This window comes from Copadichromis virginalis, linkage group LG4 (assembly GCF_057382275.1).
Source record: "Copadichromis virginalis isolate Kocher_CV1m ecotype Utaka linkage group LG4, C_Virginalis_male_GT1.1, whole genome shotgun sequence".
NCBI lineage: Eukaryota > Metazoa > Chordata > Actinopteri > Cichliformes > Cichlidae > Copadichromis > Copadichromis virginalis.
In genome coordinates, this window is record NC_140621.1 from 34,415,584 (window position 1) to 34,435,878 (window position 20,295).

Consider the following 20,295-nt stretch of genomic DNA (forward strand, 5'->3'; position numbering starts at 1 on the left):
TTTTGTTGCTGTTCCTCTTTTCTTTTGTCCTCTCACCTCCCTGCTCCTTCAGCCTGGCTCTGTAAGAGTTCTTTTCCTGTTGAAAGGGAGCTCTTCCTCCCCGCCATTGCCAATTGTTTTGACATAGAGGATCATCTCATGGTTGGGAATCTTTTTCTACTATTGTAAAGGATTTTTCCTGTGAAGACTGCTTTGGTAGTATGGGGTATTAGCCCTGTTGTCACGTGTTCTTCCGTCCTTGTACGACCACAGTGCAAGCACAGTTCTCATTTCCAGCAATAAGTCAAATTAGGCCAGTGTGACTGGAACTTTTATGGACAAACATTTGTAGGCAAAGTCAAGGAGATGAAGTTGGAGATCGCATCTTTGCGTTTTTGTGAATGGCGTGGTCAACAAACGCTCACTATACTGCCAAAGGTATTCACTCAACCATCCAGATAATTGAATTCAGGTGTTCCAGTCACTTCCATGACCACAGGTGTATAAAATGAAGCACCTACACACGCAGACTGTTTCTACAAACATTTGTGAAATAATGGGTCACTCTCAGGAGCTCGTGAACCGTGATAGGATGCCACCTGGGCAGGAAGTCCAATCGTGAAATTGTAAGTAGGTCACCTACTTTCTGCAGACGGTTGCTACAGACCTCCAAACTTGATGTGTCCTTCAGATTAGCTCCATAAACAGTGTGTAGAGTGCTTCATGTTTCCATTTCCGAGCATCTGCATCCAAGCCTTACATCACCAAGCGCAACGCAAAGTGTCAGATGCAGTGGCGCAAAGCACCCCGCCACTAGACTCTTGAGCAGTAGAGTGATGGGAGTGATGAATCACTTCTCCATCTAGCAATCTGATGGACGAGTCTGAGTTTGGTGGTTGCCAGGACAACAGTACATGTCTGACTGCATTGTACAAAGTGTAAAGTTTGGTGGAGGGGGGATTATGGTGTGGGGTTGTTTTCAGAAGCTGAGCATGGCTCCTTAGTTCCAATGAAAGGAACTCTTAATGCTTCAACATACCAAGGCATTTTGGACAATTTCATGCTCCCACCTCTGTGGGAACAGTTTGGACATGGCCCCTTTCTGTCCCAACATTACTGCACACCAGTGTAGAAAGCAAGATCCATAAAGACTTGAATGAGTGTTTGGTGTGGAAGAACGTGACTGGCCTGCACAGACTCCTGACCTCAACCCGATGGAGGACCTTTGAGATGAATTGGAGCAGAGACTGTGAGCCAGGTCTTCTCGTCCAACATCAGTGTCTGACTTCACAAATGTGCTTCTGGAAAAATGGTCACAAATTCCCAGAAACACTCCTAAACACTGTGGGAAGCCTTGCCAGAAGGGTTGAAGCTGTTATAGCTGCACACTGCGACTGGTCTGTTGTGGTGAAGAAAGGGCAAATTTGTTGTTTCATGGTTTTATCTATGGCCTCGAGCTGTGGCTAGTGACCTACAGAATAAGATCAACAACTTAGTGTCTTCCCCAAAGAGGAGAAGGCTCAGAGGGAGGTCTGAGAATCATCTCTGCTTGGACTGATGTCCCTCCAACCTGGATGAGGGGTAGAAGATGGGAGGATGGATTTTGTAGGATCTGTACATAGATTATAAAGCTCCTAAGACAACTGCTGATCTGAGTTTTTGTCATAGAAGTCAAAATAAAGTTAATTAAATTGATGATATTTTTATAATTTTAATTTTCTTATGGGAAGCACAGAAGCAGTAATCTAATACATCTCTAAGAGGATCCAAAGTCTTATAATTACCTTATAGAACATCATGACACAGAAAACCCATTTGGAAAAATACAGCAGCATTTAATTTATAATATTGTGCAAGTAAAAATAAAAAGTACAAGAGCTGCACTGAATTCCACGTCATGTCTTCTAAGTACTGAGTGTTCACAAGCTATTTTAGGCCTCGTTACATTTTTGGGTCAGTGGTTCAGTCGTCTGCAGGCAATACAGCACTGCTTGCAACTGAAATGTTTACCATAAAAAGTCTCTCCAAACTGTACTCATAGCCCTGATTTCCAGTGTAATTTCTCATCAATCAATCAAAAAAAAAAATTTTAATTAACCTTTAGTAAAGCAATTTATTTTCCATTCAGGATAAAATTCCAACATTTCTACATGTGGATATTGAAGGGTGCTGATTCAAAGCGAAGCGATAATTATACAAAGAATATTTTTTAATTTTCTACATTTATGTAATTTAGAATTTTTAAAACAAAAACGTAAATCTCTTAAAAATAACAATGATACCATTTATATGTAAAAACATGAATAGTATTTTAATCTATTTTGTCTGTAGTCAAATGTGATGATTTATTGGCTATAGATGCCCCAAATTAGATAAATAATATTATTGTTATTATTTATTTATTTATTTATTTTCACAGTTAGTGACTTGCGTGAATAATGTATGCATATTCAGACCTTCTGGCTCGCTACCCAACGCAACGGGCGGCAAAACGTGCCTTCTTCAGAGTCTCGCTGACGAGCGCGATGATTGGACAGAGGTATTTAGAAGGTGGACACGAAGACGCAACGTATATCTGTGAAGTCGCTGAATTGAGGCCACATAAAGGAAGTTTGCCTTCCTAATAAAAGCTGAACAATTGCGTGAGGGTTTGTTTTTTTTTTAAATCTACTTTGTATTGTAAGATTTTCTATTTAATTTTTTTCTGATTGCAATTTATGCACAATTACCGCGTATAAACGGGTAAAATATGCATTTGCCAATGTCATAAATAAAGTAAAACTTTATTTAGGAAATTCCAACCGGATGTATGAGTGCTTTGTTGCTGTGTTCCGGGGTCTATATCCCAACTTGGAAACAGGCGCTCGGCGAGAGCTACTGTGAATTTGATGTTGTTGTGGCACCAAAGCCTCAGAAAGACTATCGTTTATGTGATTTATGAGATGTCGCGTGACAGAAACGCGCGTGGTCGTCGTCGGTAAAGTCAGAGCGCTGGACAATGCTAACCGGTTAGCGCAAGGTGGTTGCTAGCTGGCTAAGGAAGTTAGCCAGTTAGCTAGCAATCCGCCTGCCGGAGGCTGTTCTCTTGTTTCGCGCATTTCAAGTCTGTTAACCGCCCTCACCAACTGCTTAACCTGTTCCTCGTCGAGAGCGTTAAGTCGGAGTTTCGCCAATGACGGATATAAAAGAGGAGAAACTTTACAAATCGTTGTGTAAAATGGGGAGTAGGCGGTGTTTCTCCTGAGCGGCTGATTTTCTGCCACTGCTGCTCTTTTGTTTTCACAAAGGAAGAGGAGCCGCATTTCTTTATCATTTTACACCACCTCGCATTTGGTGGTGGGAGAGTTTCTTTGATCTTTCTCTTATTTTTTTTCACTGTTGTAATGGCTCCTCACAAGCAGAGCCATCCGGTGGGCTTGGGCTCTGGAGGTAAACCCAATGGGTTGTACCACCACCAGCCGTCCTCCGCCTCGATGGCTGCAGCCAAGAAGCCCAACATGCAACTTATTCAAGCCGACCACGAGTTGTTCCTGCAGGCCTTCGAGAGTAAGTTACTGCTGTCATCGGGTTGCATGTATAAAGTGTTAATTTAAGCTTATAGGAAGCTTTCCCGCGGCCATGTGCATGCAGCGGTAGCAGGAGGAAGAGAGCTGACTTAATGCCGTACTTTTATTATTATCTACAAACCGGTACTGTACACAGTAATTCTAAGAGTAAATGTGTCCATTTACTCTTAACTGCATGTCCTGGAGGGTCATCACACTCAATGTTACATCCTGAAACTTGTGTCAGAGAGACCCAGACAAACCTAGTAATTAATATAGTCTCTGCTGTTGCTTTTTAACTTTCTCTTTCTGCAGGATTGTTGTTAATTTATTTATAATTCATAGTTCTAAGTTTTCATAATTCAGTAAATGTCAAAAACTGTGCTTCCAGATGTCTTTTTCTTTTTTTTAAACTTTGAACAGTCAGAGTAGCTGTGAAATGGAGAAAAATTCCTATTCTTGAAGGTTCAAGTGGCAAATGTGTGGTACTTTACTTGAAACGAAACTACGTGACGATGCACTGATACTGATATTTAAAATGGATCCATAGCATGTGTTTTGAAAATGGTCATATTTCCCCTTTTATGTCATAGCAAGTAAGAATGTTTTAAAGGTTTTTAGCTTCTAGTTACACCATATTTGGATATTCAGTCAACTCTGAACTGATGTGGCAGGGTAGATAAACTGAGGTAGTCGAAAAAAAAATATCACTGGGTATGTTGGTGCAGTTCTAGTGAATAATACATGAATTAATGTTCTGACATTTGGACTGTTTATTTGCAGAACCAACCCAAATCTACAGGTTTCTCCGCACAAGAAACTTGATAGCTGTAAGTTTTTAACTTCGTTAAACTTAACAGTTCAGATAGTCTCTACGTTTCATAAATTACTGATGTGTATTTAAAAAAAAACATTGTTTTTCTGCATTTCAGCCCATCTTTTTGCACAGGACACTCACTTACATGTCCCACAGAAACTCAAGGAATAACATCAAAAGGTAAAAACTCAGACTGTTAACAAGCTTTTTTGTTTTGTTTTTTTTTTTTTTTTGTTTTGTTTTACAATTTTAGCTATAATTTTTCTTTTCCTTTAATGCACCTCAATGTGATTCATGTGTAGATCTCGTGTTTTTTCAGCAAAAATTGTACTTGTCACTTTCTCGGGTTTTAAAGTTTATTGAAAAAGTTTGACTCTTAGAAAGAAGGTCAGTTGTTATCATGAGTGAGAGCTAACTGACACGTGGAGGCCGCCTCGATCAGTTAAAGCTGAGATAGAAGGTTTTTTCAGTTGAGCTGCTTTGCATACAGACTCTACAGGGGAAGGAAAAAAAAGATCACGCTGATACACATGAGGCTGTCTGTGGTTCAGACGACACACCGAAGGATTGTATTGGATTACAAAGGGCATGTCACAACTTCTGTTATGTTGCAGGACATGCATTTTATTTTGCAGACCTCAATAAGTGTTTAAAATGGTGCAAGTGATAGCTGCAGCTGAGCTGCCTCCAAACGTCTCTCTGGTTTAGTTTGTGGTACTTTATTTAGCTTTTTGTTAGAGGGCAGATTAATCATGGATTTAGTGTTAAAGAAAGGAGCATAGAGATGAAGTTATTCAGCATTTAACTGAGACACGTGACAGGTAATGTTGTATAAAGCACTGAGTGCTCAGGTAGAGTAGAAAAGTCATATGTGAGAACCAGTCCATTTACTATAATCTAACTTTAAAAGTTATATCAAGTTAAGTTATGATTAAGCTGTTATTGTTGAATGTTTTGGGGTTTTTTGTTTAATGTGTTTGAGGTTTTTAACCCAATTTAATTGTTAAAAAGATGCTGTCACTTGTTATTTGTGTTTTAAGCTCTACTATGAGGTTAAACAGATTGTTTTCTGCTGGTTTTTGGATTTTTCTTCTCTCTTTGCATGACAGTAGTTTTCTCTTGTTGCTGTGGACTTGTTGGCTGTTAGAGTGTGTGTGTGTGTGTGTGTTTTCTTGATTTGAATTGGAGGTTTTGAACCAGGTGGCTGCTGCTCAGCTCAGTTTCACTTTGCGCTGCAGTGGTGCATGCTTCAGTCACATGAAACGCAACTTGTGATTTGAGATGAAGAGACTCAGGGCCACACCACAGTTATTGACTGTTTTATTTAAAGCATTAATAACCAGAAGATAAGGAAGCAGGAAACCAGCAGGGTTGTTAAATGGTTGGATTATCAGAAACTGAAGTTCATGTAACTCCTTCTACACAGAGGTGATCTTTGGGTCTGCGCCCAGCTGAGTTTGCTGCAGAGAGAGAGACTGCAATAAAATGTTTGAGCAGGACACGGTTTCTCTTGTATGGCTTCTTGGAAAAGAAGGGGGTACACAGCCTGCCTTAAATGTACAGGGTCTCAGGTAATTTGGCTCATTTTGTGTGTTTAACCCTAAAGATACCAACCAGGCTGTTGTAGCTACTAAAACATGGGGTATAGTATCTACTGGAATTTTTAAGATGAGCATTAATGGAGCCCTTCTGTCATTTTCTCTGGTCATTAATGATGATTTAAATCATTATCGTAATAAGGATGTACAAAATTATACACGTTCCTGTTTAGGTTATAGTTATATTATTGTTACATATTTCCATGATTATAGAGAAAAATAAGATTCGAAGACTTACTACCGAACTAATCACATCTCTACAAAAAGTCAGTATTTATAGTTTAGACCCTTCTTCTTCATGACTTCTAAAATCGTTGGTAGCATGCTCAAGATCAGCTTCTGGGGCAAGTCTTATTATTGGTGATCCGTTCCTTCCTCCAGAGCTCCAAGTTGATCACAGGTTTGTAACTGATTATTGCTAAAAACTCAAACAATCACCAGCTTCTTCCAGCGATCCAGGAGGAGTTTGGTAAGAAGCTACACATCAAATTAACATTTCAACAGATCTTAATCCAATCGAAAATCTATGGGCAGACTTTAAAAGTGATTGGACAAGCAGGAGGCCACAGTCTGATAAACTTGGAGCTCTGATAAGGAACAAATGGATCAACATCAATCAGGAAAGGAAAGCCCAAAGTTTCAATGTTTATGTCCTGTATACAGTTAAGATGCCAAATAATGGAAGAATTACCAACAAGTTGAAAGCCTATAAAGTTTCAGAAAACATTTAGTGCATCAGTCACTGAAAAGTTCTAAAGTAAATTTAAAAATCCATAGCAAGCCATATAAATGACTGAGCTCGTAAATGAAGTTGAAATTTCCTGTAAGCAGGAGCATTTCCATTAAAATAATAGCTTGAATGTTACAGTCCTGTAGCAGCAGTGTGGTGCTGGATGCTTGGCGGCGTATAGATGTTAATGGTTTTTGTAGTTCCCTCTGCAGCGGTCATTAAAATGAGACTGCTTGGGCCTGAAGACAGCCTACAGATGTGAAGGTTACCTCACAGCTGTTCTCAGTTACTTTGGCTCATTAGAGTACAGCTCAGGTTAAAGCTGGACAGGACTTTATTTATGTTAGCTCTCCAGAGTACATGCACTACAAAACTCAAACGGTGTGCAGCCATTATGAGCTGGGGGGACGTGCTTCTCTATTTAATTTTATTTAAGAACACATCAGGACTTGCCAGCGATGCTGACTTAAACTGGCAGTTGAATAAAATACTTTCAAGCAGACACACAAACCAAAACGTCAGAAACGTCGTCATCCTTCTGCTGATATTAATTCAATACCTAATACCTCTTATTGTGCGTTCACACCATTTAAGAGTTTTGTCAGCCACGTCGTTTAAAGTGCCTTTTCCCTCACTTCACTCGAGTCTAAAAGCTCAAAGACGAAAAGTTTATTTCAGCTTTTAAAGATCACTGACGGCCTTTACCCTTCTTCTTCTTCTTCTCCTCCTCCTCCTCCTTCTTCTTCTTCCTTCTTCTTTCTCCTCTTCCTCCTCCTTTTTAAAGGGCACCTACTCTGCTAATTTGTTTTCATTCTTGGACTGTTAAAACAGCTTTGCATGATTCACAGTTCAAAATAATCCTCCTTTATCTTACACTGAGCCTGGTGCAGTCTTCAGTGAATCCTCTGTCTGATAAAAAGCTTGCTTCCCACTTCCAACAGTTTTTTTTTTTTTTTTAAATATATAAATATTATAAGATATTATCAACAAAACAGTTCAGTTTTAAATGAAGCATATTTCCGTTTGACAGTTGTTATTTACCAAAGGAAATGCAATTATTCAACTAAGTTTCACCTCTTATTTTTTCCTCTGGCTGTCCGTGACCCGTCAGTGTGGGCTGCAGCACCGTTTTAGAACAACTCCTTTTTGTTTATGTCACAAAACGCTGGTTCGTATGAACAGAAAATTAACGGCAGAAACCTCAACAATCAGATGATCTCCTGTGAGCAAGACTTGGAGAAGGTGGTGAGAAAGAACTCCATTTTGACAAGAACGAGACTCTGCCTCGCGTCCTACTTTTAGAAACTCCAGGAAACGCGTATAAGCCTGCACAGAGGTAAGTGCTGGTACTGTGTGGTCTTTGAGACAGGGCTGGGCGATATGAGGAAAACATAAAATCACAATGCTTTTTGGCTATATCGCGATACACGATTTATGTGTAACCAACCCTAACCCTGTTTAACTAAACTCAAAAAACAAAAGTTACTTTCAAACATATATTTTACTACATGAATAGAAATGCCTTATTTTAACCATTATCTTTAACCATCAGTTGCCCACAGAGGTTTTCTCTAATGACGACACTGTCACAGTGAACCTCGTTCTGTGGTCAACACCAGACCTTTAACAAACAGAAGATCAAAGCAACAAAAGTACATCAAGCAAGATTTGATGAGAGAAAATAAAACGACTGAATTTAAAAAGGTGCTTTTTTGTGCTTATAACATGTACAAATTGTAAAATTAAAAAATATGATCACCTCAAATTACAAAAACAAAAGTCTAGACAGTGACTATAAAAACGACTGACCTAGAACAGTCACCGGTATCACAGCTCATTTATTTAACATTGACGTTGACAGGCAGCGGTTAAAACGGCCTTACCTTTGCATTGGATGACTTTTCAGCTGGTGGGATATTTTGTGGTACTTCTACTTTTTGCAGCATGTTTTGCAAATTACCGGATTTTGTTCGGCGTCATCCTCGTGGAATCCAAATGACAGCGAGTTTCATTCCCTCTCGTCTGAATCTGGTAGTATATAAGCGCCTGCTCAGCGCAGTGTGCTGGACAGAAAGTCACAGTGAATTACATACAGACAGCTTAATATTGTTTATACTTGATGGTTACGATAAAGCCATTTTAACCATCGTACGCAGAAAAACACAGTGAATTCGATATATCGCCCACCCCTACTTTGAGATGTGATCGTTCAGGACTCTGAGTGTGAGGAGGAAGATTTTAAATGACAGAAGCTAATATTGAGAGGTGTCGTTAGCCCTTATAAGAAAAACGAGTCATTCAATCTGCCTGCAGCTGTATAACCCCGGGTGTAGTGTGCCGTAATCCAGATTACGTCCTTGTCCCGAGGACAAGAACCTGATCTTCCTCCAGAAACAAGACGTTTGCCACTGAGTTTCTGCATGTTTGGACTTTCAGTGGGCTGGTTGTACGATTGCTAACTGCTGCCGTTTGTCTCCATGTGCAGGAAAAATTACAAGGTTGACAATCTTCTGTTCAAAGTGGAGAAGATGAGAGGGGAACAGGAGACTCACAGGTAAGCGCTCAGTCCTGCAGGACTCTCTGCTTTCCATTCCAAGCTTCTAGAAAACATTTAGCTCGTTTTTGTTTATCAGGTGACAAAATATCAATAAAAAGTTCACCAGCTACATGTGGAGCGATCCCGCTGAGGTACATCCACACCTAAAAGCCCATTTTTAGCAGGAAAACAGTGCTGTAGCAAAAAGAGATTCTCAAGTTTCACATTTTTATTTATTTGATGCTGCTTTCTCTGGCACCAGAACGCCTCCTTTTATAGCTGCAAACTTCACAATGTTTGGTTTTAAAAATATCTCAGAACGTTTTCCCCTCTTCTACAGCTTGGCCTCCAATCTTCAGCTCACCTTTACTGGCTTCTTCCATAAAGCTGGTACGTTTTTCCATATCGGCACTTTGTTTTATCGTTTCCACTGATCCCACTGTGACTAACAGGAAATCTTTTGTGTTGTTTGTTTACAGGAAAACTCTCTCAGGACAGCGAGAACGAGCAGAACTCGGTGTCTCTGGAGGTGCTCCTGGTCAAAGTCTGCCACAAGAAGAGGAAGGTGTGTGTCATGAATTTCCTCTGCTGGTTTTCTACAGCTTGCACGTCTAAATGAAACACACGAAGTTTCCTTTTCTTGCTTCCTGTGTAGGACGTGAGCTGTCCGGTGAAGCAGGTCCCCACGGGAAAGAAGCAAGTCCCTCTGAACCCAGACACGAGCGCCGGGGTCCAGGCCAAGCTGAGCTCCTACCCCTCCCTGCTGGTTCCCAGCAGCGAGTTTGAACCCAGCAACTCTCACATGGTCAAATCTTATTCGCTGCTCTTCAGAGTGTCACGACCCGGGCATCCACGAACACAGATCAACGGGCTTGCTAATGGCGAGATTCACCACAGCAGAGGTGGGCAGAGTGGGTTATTGGGTGGGTCTCATCTCTGCAGCTTTGCAAAAGCTTGACAGAGCAAGACAAACCAAGGACAAGAAAATGGGATTGTAGCAAAAAGCCAACTTGCTTTGTTTGTCATCCGATCATCCCCTGCAATGAAAAAGAAAACATGAACTAAACTATTGGAGAAAATCCTGATTTAGGCCGTAAACTGGGATAGTGAAAGGAAGCAGGATTTGACTTTGGTTTCAAACACCAATGAAGTTAAAGAACCCCTCACGTGAGTCCATGACAGTTTTGCCAGTACTGGTGGGAAACTGTCACAGGAAGTTGTTAACCAGTTACTAGTGTCAGTAGGGCTTAAATCATCAGGGGACAGGAAATGTGTCATATGTTTTGGTAACACACATTGAGACAACTTTGGTTGGATCCAATCAGAATAGCAGCGAGTAGAATTACGAGTTTAAACCAACTTCTTAGATGCCAAAGAGTCCTCCCTTTGCTTAACGACTTCAGATTTCTTATTGGTCTGCAGTGGAAATTATCAGATGTTGGGAGGTGAGACTGTTGTACGGCGAGTCTTGATGTAGTTCAGTGATGTTTCGAGTTCGTTTATAGCGGGTCCTTCAGACTTGATTCACTCAAAGTTTTTAGTTGACCCAGTTTAACTTGCAGAAGATTATTATGGCTGCTCTATCTATATCTATATTTCTTCAGCTGTTTGAACTTAAAAATTAAACACAGTCACCCTCGTAGCTCCACATCCGTGCAGAAAACGAGGGACGGTTTGGCGGAGCAGAGGTTCATGTCACCGTGTGTCTTTTTCAGACTTTTCAGAAGAAGCTGTGAACAGGAAAAGGAGGAGCTCTGCTCTCAGGGAGGAGGGAGAAACCACATTTGTAGCTCAGATGACAGTCTTTGATAAAAACAGGTGAAAGACACACACATACACTGACGCGCACACACAGTAGCACCTTTTGGCACAGGAAAGAAAAGGTGTCATTGCAGCGTTTGTGCAGCAGAAGTGAGAAGACGTTGTCGTGTACTTGCGTGCAGGCGTCTGCAGTTATTGGACGGCGAGTACGAGGTGTCCATGCAAGAGATGGAGGAGTGTCCCGTCGGTAAGAAGAGGGCGACCTGGGAGACCATCCTAGATGGAAAGGTGTGTGTTTGTGTGCGTGAACCAAGTAACCCTCAGTTCACACAGCTGATCTGTGTAGTGAAACCCCGTGTTTGCTGTTTTTGCAGCGTTTGCCTCCGTTTGAGAGTTTCTCTCAGGGTCCGACTCTGCAGTTCACACTGCGCTGGACCAGCGACTCCGCCGATCATTCCACCGCACCCGTGGCCAAACCGCTCGCCACCCGCAACTCCGAAACCAACCAGGACACCCGACCCAGCACCCTGAGAGCCACGCACGCACCAAGTGAGTGTAGCACAGATAATGTGTGCTGTGTTTCAGCACACGCGTCAAACTCGTGTTTCATGTTGATTATATCCAGGATGATCTAATATTTAGATTAAATTATGACGTGCTAGTAACCTGCATATGTTTGGCCCTTTTCCCAGTGTGGCCCTCAGTAAACTGACCTATAACATCAGCAGTGAAAGTGTTGCTGTTTTTCTTCTGCAGCTGTGAAAGAGTCGGTAAATACAGATGTTCAAACCAGAAGAGAACAAGTCTTATCTGAGCCTCGACAGAAACTACGAATCTTCTACCAGGTCAGTCCGTACCTGCTAACGCTGCCGTTTCTCCCACAGACTTCAGTCATTTCTGTGACCCTTAAATGTCATTGTGGATCTTTTTTTACACACATCTGTAATTTTTCTATGATGGATGGATACTTTGTTGATCCCACAAAGGATCCTTATGCCTGTTGTTACAGCAGGAGCAAGTGGTGAGGGCTTTATACTGTGACAGTGCAAAAACGTACACATGTGATAAGAAAACAAAGAAAATAAATAATAAAACTGATTTTAGGAAGAGTAAAAAGTAAGACTGAGAGTGCAAATCCCATTAATAGATAATATGTACACTGTACAAGAAGGAATAATACAGAAGTGTGTGTGAAATCTTATACCTGACAGGTGTGTTCACCTGTGACAGAGTTTTATAGAGAACAGTAGGAATGATTTCATGAGCGTTACTCGAGGCAACCCACAGCCTCATTCAAAGGCTTTGCACAGCTGCTGTCTGTGCTGATGGATGATGGACACCTGATGGACATCTGCTGTCTGTAGTTTCTCCACTGCTTCGGCTCTCCCCCCGTGAAGAATCCAGTGAAAGAGAGACTGTGTGTTACAGATGGTTAGAAAAGTTGGACACTCACAGATTCAAGCGTGAGTGAACTGTATGAACGGAGCTCACTTCAATTTACAAAACAAATTTTCAGCCTGGCCTCGGAGGAAAACATGAAGTTATCACGAAAAGGCAAATTGTCCATGTTCGTTGACACAAAACGCAATTTTTATTTTGGCCAGCACGACTTTCTAATGCGCGTCAACGGGAAGTATATTTTCTGTCTGGGGCACATGTATATCCTACCAGTTAATGTCAGTCTACACCTGAGCACAGATGGGGTAAAAGATGTGGTATTTTTGTGTTGTTGCATTAGCATTAGAATTGGTAATCCCTTTTCTTGGGCGTCGGGAATCCCTGTGGTGAGTTTAGGTGAGATAAAATGACCCAAAAACCACCGATGAGGTGTGACAGCGAAACAAAGGAGTGCCGAGATCAAAGTGTGAGACACGGTGGGATTTATGAAGGCCGCTGCATGTCGATTCAGACCTCCGGAGAAGTGGCAACGGGATGTGAATTCCTCGTCAAAGATCAGCGAGTCTGTCGCTTCTCAGCAGCTGAGATCACACTCTGTTTCTTTCTTTCCTAGTTTCAATACAACAACAACACACGGCAGCAGACCGAGGCCAGGGATGACCTCCACTGTCCGTGGTGCACACTGAACTGCAGGAAGCTGTACAGTCTCGTCAAACACCTCAAACTGTCCCACTCTCGCTTCATCTTCAACTACGTGGTGAGAGATGTACACCAGCTGTTGCGCTCATGTTTTGCACTGCCAGTTTGACCAAAGCTTTCCTACCAACCAAATTCCTGTTCTGTCAGACATGTTTCTTAGGTAAAAATGTCTTCGTGCAGATGTTGCCCAACATCAGCTTACCTGCTAACTTGGGTAGATTACTTGATATCTAGTGCAGTAGCCACATCTGCGTCAGTCAGAGCTAATGTTGGCTCTAGGAAAGGAAGAGAAGCACAGATATCCCCAGGAGCATAAATCCTTTGGATTCAAACAGTCGACACGCTGTTGGAGTCAACACGAGCATCGAGGAGCGTTTCATTTTTAAGTTCTATTACAACCTGATGAGCGTGCTACACAAGGCTTAGAATCAAAGCTAAGAACAAATAAAATCAAAGATACCAGTACTTTAAAAACATCGTACAATGTAAAACTTGGGGGTATCATCAGTATTTCTTATTTAAATTCAGCACTGAGATCTTTTAACATATTGTCGAGCGTGTCCTTTAAATATGCATCTCTGATCTTTGGCAGCCCCATCCCAAAGGAGCAAAGATTGAGGTCTCTATCAACGAGTCTTACGATGGGTCGTATGCAGGAAATCCTCAGGACATCCACAGCCAGCCGGGCTTCGCCTTCAGCAGGAACGGCCCCGTGAAGAGAACCGCCGTCACCCACTTTCTGGTCTGCAGGTACCCCTCCAACTTCCCCTCTACCTTTATATTTATTTACATGCTGCCGAGGGCGACAGGAACTCCTGATCATCCTCTTCCTGTCCTCTCAGACCCAAGAGGACAAAGCCGAGCCTGTCTGAGTTTCTGGAGTCTGAGGATGGCGATCGGGAGGCGCAGAGGACGTACATCAGTGGACACAATCGCCTGTACTTCCACAGCGACAGCTGCCTGCCGCTGAGGCCCCAGGAGATGGAAGTGGACAGCGAGGACGAGAGGGACCCCGACTGGCTCAAAGAGAAGACTGTAAAGGTGAGCTTGAGCCAGACGAGCGAACACAGGAATGTTCCTGAGGAGGAAGAAGCCGGGTATAAAAACAGTAGAAAGCTTCATTGGATCGGTATTCGATATCAACACAGTTTGAACTGTAAAAAGTTTGATTGGTGTGTCCCGGCTCTCTCAGTCTGGGATAGGAAATTTAATAGTCATGAAAGGGAAAAATCCAGGATAACCCTGTTTCCATCTTCACCAAATTCAGAGAAACAAATACGCTTCCAATAATCAAACAGCGATATTGAAACATTTGGTTTCTCCTGCTTCTAAAAGGAGAACATTTGGAGAGTAAAACATTTCGGGTTGTTGTTCAGACGAAACAGCCAGTTTTTGTTGAAGATGTCACTTTGATCTCGACTGTTTTCTCTGATCGTTAAAAACCTCTGAAGGATTCAGACGATTCAGCAGACGCTCGGGCTTCTCTCCTCCTGTGAACGGCTTCTGCTTCTCGTGACTGTGTTAACTATGCTAACTTTTCCAGATTGGTGTGAGGGTAACAGAAGTCAGCGTGGACGTTTCTGCCGCTGGCCTATTGATGTCAACATTAAAGCTCCCCATGACTTAACAACCTGTGACTTAAAGCAGGTTTTATAATGAACGATAAAAAAGATTTCAACACACACACACCGTTTACAAATGGTTGTTGTGTTCTTGCGTTTCTTTGGTTGTTTTGGGGAGGTTTTCTTTTTCAAGTTTTCTCTGTGATGTTGGACTCCAACCTGCATAAACACTATAGACTGTATGTAAAAGATGGATGTAACCCCGTGGTTTGAAGAATGAAGCCAGTGCAGAGGTGTCTTAAATCTGCAGGGAGCGGCTCCTCTTAAATCTGATTTGTATAGAACTCTATGAGGAAAACGACCCTATTTTTAACTCGAGTTCTGACTTCAGTAAATGCTTTGCTGAAGAGTTTGTGGTCTCATTTAAAGTCTTTTTTTTAAAAAATACCAGAGGATGCGACACTCGCCTAAATCATAAATTTGAGGCTTCAAAATCGACCTCCATCTTTTATATACAGTCCATGCTAAACGCTAACTAGTGTGCTCTGATTGCAGCAAATCGAGGACTTCATGGACGTGAACGAGGGGGAGAAGGAGATCATGAAGCTGTGGAATCTGCACGTCATGAAGCGTGGGTATGTACTCGGCAAAGCTTTTATCAAACTGCAGAAGTTTTTTGGTTTATTTCAGGGTTTTTGTTTTTTAAACCTCACCTTATCCACTGGCGTCTTCCTCCCAGCTTCATCGCAGATAACCAGATGAACGAAGCGTGTCTGCTGTTTGCTGAACACCACGCCGCCTTCATCGTCAAACGCAACCTGTGCCGCAATTTCCTGCTCCATCTGATCAGCATGCATGACTTCAACCTGATCAGCACGCTGACCATCAACCAGGCCATGGCCCGGCTCTGCCTCGTCCAGAGCCAGGCCACCCACAGAGACAAAGAGGAGGACGACGAAGAGGAGGAGGAGGACTGGGAGACGGCCGCGGAGTCCCAGCCGGAGCCGGATCCTGACCCTGATCCCGATCTGACGGAGTTTAAAACCTGCAGTACCGAGACCGCCAACAGCTCCCTGGAGACTGGAAATCAACTGGTGGAGGACGGCGGCGAGAAGCCGCACGCCAAGCAGAAATTGTCCGGCTTCGGCTCGGTTTTAAAGTGACTGCTCGGCTGGAGCGCCACAAAGATTCCCGGACAGAGCGGGAAGACTGAGGCCTGAATCAGCAAACAGGTGTTAGACACACACGGGTTACTGCAGGGATTCTCAAAGGCAGGTTACACCAGGATCAAAATGAACTTCACATCCTGGAAGTTACACATTCAAATCGAAGAGACGCTTTATGGTTTCACAGTTCATCAACGCTGAGATCTTTGAATTATTTTTTAATTATTTTCATGTTTTTTCCATGTTGTTTGTCCTGTTTCTGTAAATGTTTGAGTGTTTAACTCTGAGCTGCTCCAGTTTTATTTCCAGCCTGACACAGCTGTGGAGTGAGCACAAAGCAGGTTCGGTCTTAGGGCTGGAGGTGCAGAAGACGGTCGTACGCCTTCTGCAGATGACGAGTTGCCTTCAAAAGAGGCGTCAACATTTCATGCAGCAGCTGCGAATTCAAACAGGAGGAGATGGGCCGTCTGCTCGGGACTGTTTTCAGCAGCGGAGTGATCCGTATTTGGTGCTCTCTTTGGTGCTACTTTGCCTCTCGAGACTCTTCGTTGGTGCTCTGAGTCATTTTGTGTTCACTCCATCGTTCAAACCTCATGTCAGTCTTCCTCAGAGTGAAGCATCAATCAGTGACCTTCCGGGCACCCTCAGCTCCACCAAAGGTTTTCTTTTAGCAGGGAGTGTGTGCACATGCTCAGTAGTGTCACGGTTACGGCGTCTGATTGGGTGTCAAGAGTGTTGCTGCAAAAGGAAGTTTGACCAGTTATTATCAAGAAAGGTCAGGGTTGAACCGCTGATGGTCGGGAGGTGGCTGATCACAACTCGAGACGCCTGTTAGAGCCGTTGCTATCAGGTGATTTTACCTGGAGACGCCACAAAGTTCGTATTAACTGTTAATGAGACCGATGCTCAAAGCTAAGAGACTCTCTGCACTTGTGTTAGTCTTTTTTCTCTCCCCCATATGTATTGTTGTTGAGCCCCGCTCATGTGAAAATCATGTTCATAATAATTCTGCGAGTCAGAATATGAAGAAAATATATTTTTGCTCATACTGTGGAGCATTACCTTTCACTATCCGTGCAGCGAGCTCGAGGGATCTCGTAAGATCAAGGATGTTTTCCGTGTGATTCAGCTGCTTGTTAGCTCAAACACAACGAGACAAAAGTCTCCGAGCTTTCTTTGATCGGGTTAATCAGGAAGTTAATCCTCAGGTTGGGTTAATTTTTGGCATCCAGTGATCATGAAAACAAGATAATATTAAACAAATGGTTCGTTTTTGCTGCAATGCTCTGTGAAGACTTTTCCTTTGCAGGCGTTTTTCTCTCTTTTGCTGCTTTAGTTCAGCTCGAGCCGAGACAATGAAAACTGACTCCTAACAACAAGTTTTATCTGGAAGTAAAGGGTTTTCGCTGGATCGTTAAAGGTTCCAGCTTCGTCTGTGTCGGATCTGAGGGTTTATTGAACCTGTGACTCTGCTGTACTCGTGGGCACACCTCCCCTACAGTTATGTTTTTCTTTAAACTACTGGTGCTAAATGTTTTTACTCCTCAGTGCATCTCCTTTCTTACAACAGATCTCCACTGCCAGCTCTCCAACAACGAGAAGCATGTTTAGTTGTCTGTTTCGTTTTTTTAAAGCGACTCTCTTTTTCCTACAGTGCTGTTTTTACCGTGCTCTGAGCCCAGGACAACAAAAAACACTCGCTGTGCAGCAAAACTGGACAAAAAAGCTCCTCAGAGCTCAGAGAGGCTTGGAAAGGCCACGTTCCTACTGTTGTAATCTAAAAAAAATTGATAACTATAGGGTTAAACTGTTTATGCAGGTGCTGGTTCCAGTTTCTTTAAAATAAGAAATTGCTGCTTTATTTTGAAATTATTATAAACTGAATAGTTTAAGTTTTGGACTGATACAAGTTTGGCTGGTCTGTTTTGTGTTTGTTTGTTTGTTTGTTTTCTTTTATTTGATCAATGAAATTGTTTAAAAAAAGAAAAAAAAAAGGGAAAAGAAACAAGAAAAGCCACTTATAAAACGAATGGTTCCACAGGGTTGTGATGTCGCTTTATGGTGTGGCGTTAATGCAATATAAATAATGTTGCTCCAACCAAAAAAAAACATGTTTTGATTAGGGGGGGGGGAAAAAACACCTGGAAGTCTAAAGTTGGCTGGAGGAGGTGATGGTGGATGGATCAAATCCAGGCCTTTCACACAGGACGTTTGGGGTTTGAGTCCACCATGATGTGAAAAGTTAGTACTGATTTATCACTTTTAGACCAAGCGACACACTCGGAGACTGAAATAAGTATGAAAATGTGCAGTTCCTGTAGCGACCACCAGAGGCTCCTGCAGTGGATCAGTCTATGTTAAAATGTCCAACTTTAATTTGTTTAAATAAACATGTTTTCAGCCAGATATAAAAAAAGAAATACATTTCTGGATGGTTTCTTCCTTCAGAAAAACTGCACAGCTTAAAGTGGCCACTCTGACACGTGGGTCAAACCATCTACTTCATGTAGATGATGTCATCTCGCTTTCACATTTAGGCTAATGCTACGCAGCTTGGTTAGCACATTTCATATCCATAAAGTTGATACAGCACACAGACATGCATGTCTGTTAATTGGTACTAAGAAACTCTAAAACTGGATGCTTTTCCTTTTGGATTTTTGTTTATTAGAATTGGACAGGTCCATGTTGAGACAGGCAGCTGTAGATGTTAGCTCCTAGGGTGCACTGTATTCTTGCTAACCAAACTAGCTAGCATTAGCTGATAACTTGGTACACCAGTTTTCATCCAGTCTTTTCACTTCTGGCTCCAAAAATCAACATTGTTGGAGGCCAAACTGTGAAGTCCAGAATCCAGCAGGTGAAGGCACAGTAACTTCGTCCATCTTTTAGCTTTCTTTACCCCCACGAATCTGCAAAATTGTGACATCACAACAGTGTGACTGGTCCTGGAGCAACATTAAAATGATGAGGGGACACCATGGCGGCACATGTAGTTACTGAACACGCCCACTACACCTGTTATATATAAATGTAAATATGACTGTAAAAAAAGAAACCGATAGCTTTGTGATATGTATGTTTTTGAAACTCAAACACCATCAGTGACATTTTAGTAGGTGTTTTTTAGTTAAAGGACCAAATTGGGATTCATTTCCTGCAGATTTCTTTGCTCTTATGTGTCCTGCGTCATGTGACTCCTGGATCCCTGCTGCCGTCATTACTTTGACATTTAACCTCGAGAACACGCCGGGTAAAGATTAGACATGACAGACGAATCGCACCGGGAGCATTTCAGTCTCCACGGGCAATTTTATTTTGAAAATTAAAACCGTGCTCCTGTATAGACTGTATATGAATGTTGGATGCATCTATTGTGGACCCTCTGTGTAGGTTTTTCGCGAAACAACAGGAGTAGTAACTCCTGGAGTTCTTCCATTCTCCTGCAAGAGGGTCCCCAAAACACTCGAGGGCGCTGCCACAGATTTGTAAATGAAAATATTTCATCACCCCACCCACTAGTAACAGAGTCAGGCAGTCCAGGTGCTGATGTTTTACCCGTGCCATTTTAGCCTAAATGCAGTACGAGCCTCCAGATGTGGGCAGCTGTGAGGCCATGGGAGCATAACGTCAGACATGATCATTTGGATGTATTTAGAGCTTATCGATCTTTTTTGTGTTGTTTTAAAAAGCTTTATGCCTGCTGGTGACTGATCCAGCCTGCTGAAATCTGCAGATCTGAAACCTTGTCTTTGTTCACGAGACCCAGCAGCGTTTTGCACAATACGGGAGGAGCCGTGTCGGCCAAACGAGACTTTTCTTTAACAATAATGTAAAACTAGTTCGAGTCACAATGGTTTTCTATTAAAAAGGACAATTTTGTAATAATATTGGCATCATGCTCCATTTCTTTCACCAAAGTACACGTCACTCACAGCTCGGTCACACTAGGTTCAAAATAGGACAACAGTGACTAAGTGTCGTCGTTTCAGGATTGCACTGATTTCATTTGCTGTCTGAGACTGATTGCAAGTACTTGCTGCGACCAGCTGATCGCTCAGAGCTGCAACATCCCAAACCTCTGGGTGACTTTTGATCACAAAGAGATTGCACAGGTTGATTGCACGTGGCTCTTCCCTCTCATGTTGCTGGATTGAGAGCTCTGACTTTAAAGCTGTTGTTTGGTTTTTTTGATAAAGGCTGTTGTGTCTGATCTGGTACTTTTCATTTATAGACAAATGTTGATTTATATTTTCTATAAATTATATTATGGCTGGAGCATTCCCCGCATGATTGTTCCAATATAATATTGTACAACTTTTTGCAAAGACAAAAAAATCAAAGCAATCTGCATGCTGGGTTTTCAAATCTTCCAAGTATGAACGTTAACTGCTCACACAACAGTTGGTAACTACTTTTACTGCCCTCGTGTCTGCAGTGAGGAACTACAACACAAATGCAGGCAGCAGCATTTCTAAAATACAGCGACCTATAGAAGTGAAAT

The 20,295-nt window shown here is 42.2% G+C and overlaps 1 protein-coding gene across 3 annotated transcripts; it reads left to right on the top strand.

The window, feature by feature from the left end:
* The first annotated feature begins 2,789 nt into the window (after positions 1-2,789).
* On the top strand, positions 2,790-18,860 carry LOC146711986 (polycomb protein suz12-B-like). Of its 3 annotated transcripts, XM_085455053.1 has the most exons (16): positions 2,790-3,525; positions 4,308-4,354; positions 4,457-4,521; positions 9,155-9,223; positions 9,546-9,595; positions 9,685-9,770; positions 9,861-10,107; positions 10,921-11,023; positions 11,149-11,254; positions 11,341-11,515; positions 11,723-11,811; positions 12,978-13,121; positions 13,656-13,813; positions 13,906-14,104; positions 15,181-15,260; positions 15,365-18,860. In XM_085455053.1, the coding sequence occupies exons 1-16, from the start codon at positions 3,363-3,365 to the stop codon at positions 15,786-15,788; spliced, it is 2,205 nt and encodes a 734-aa protein (XP_085311179.1). In that variant the 5' UTR covers positions 2,790-3,362; the 3' UTR covers positions 15,789-18,860. The 3 variants fall into 3 exon arrangements, with proteins under 3 accessions (XP_085311179.1, XP_085311181.1, XP_085311180.1); XM_085455055.1 differs by lacking the exons at positions 2,790-3,525; positions 4,308-4,354 and adding an exon at positions 7,781-8,005; XM_085455054.1 differs by lacking the exons at positions 2,790-3,525; positions 4,308-4,354; positions 4,457-4,521 and adding an exon at positions 7,429-8,005.
* Positions 18,861-20,295: the final 1,435 nt, after the last annotated feature.

What these genes read in the sequence shown, in the direction of transcription:
- LOC146711986 (XM_085455053.1), top strand. Translation starts at nt 3,363, where the DNA reads ATGGCTCCTCACAAGCAGAGCCATCCGGTGGGCTTGGGCTCTGGAGGT. An exon ending in AGACCATCCTAGATGGAAAG is followed by an intron (nt 11,255 to 11,340) that starts GTGTGTGTTTGT and finishes CTGTTTTTGCAG; the next exon opens with CGTTTGCCTCCGTTTGAGAG. An exon ending in GAGAGCCACGCACGCACCAA is followed by an intron (nt 11,516 to 11,722) that starts GTGAGTGTAGCA and finishes TTTCTTCTGCAG; the next exon opens with CTGTGAAAGAGTCGGTAAAT.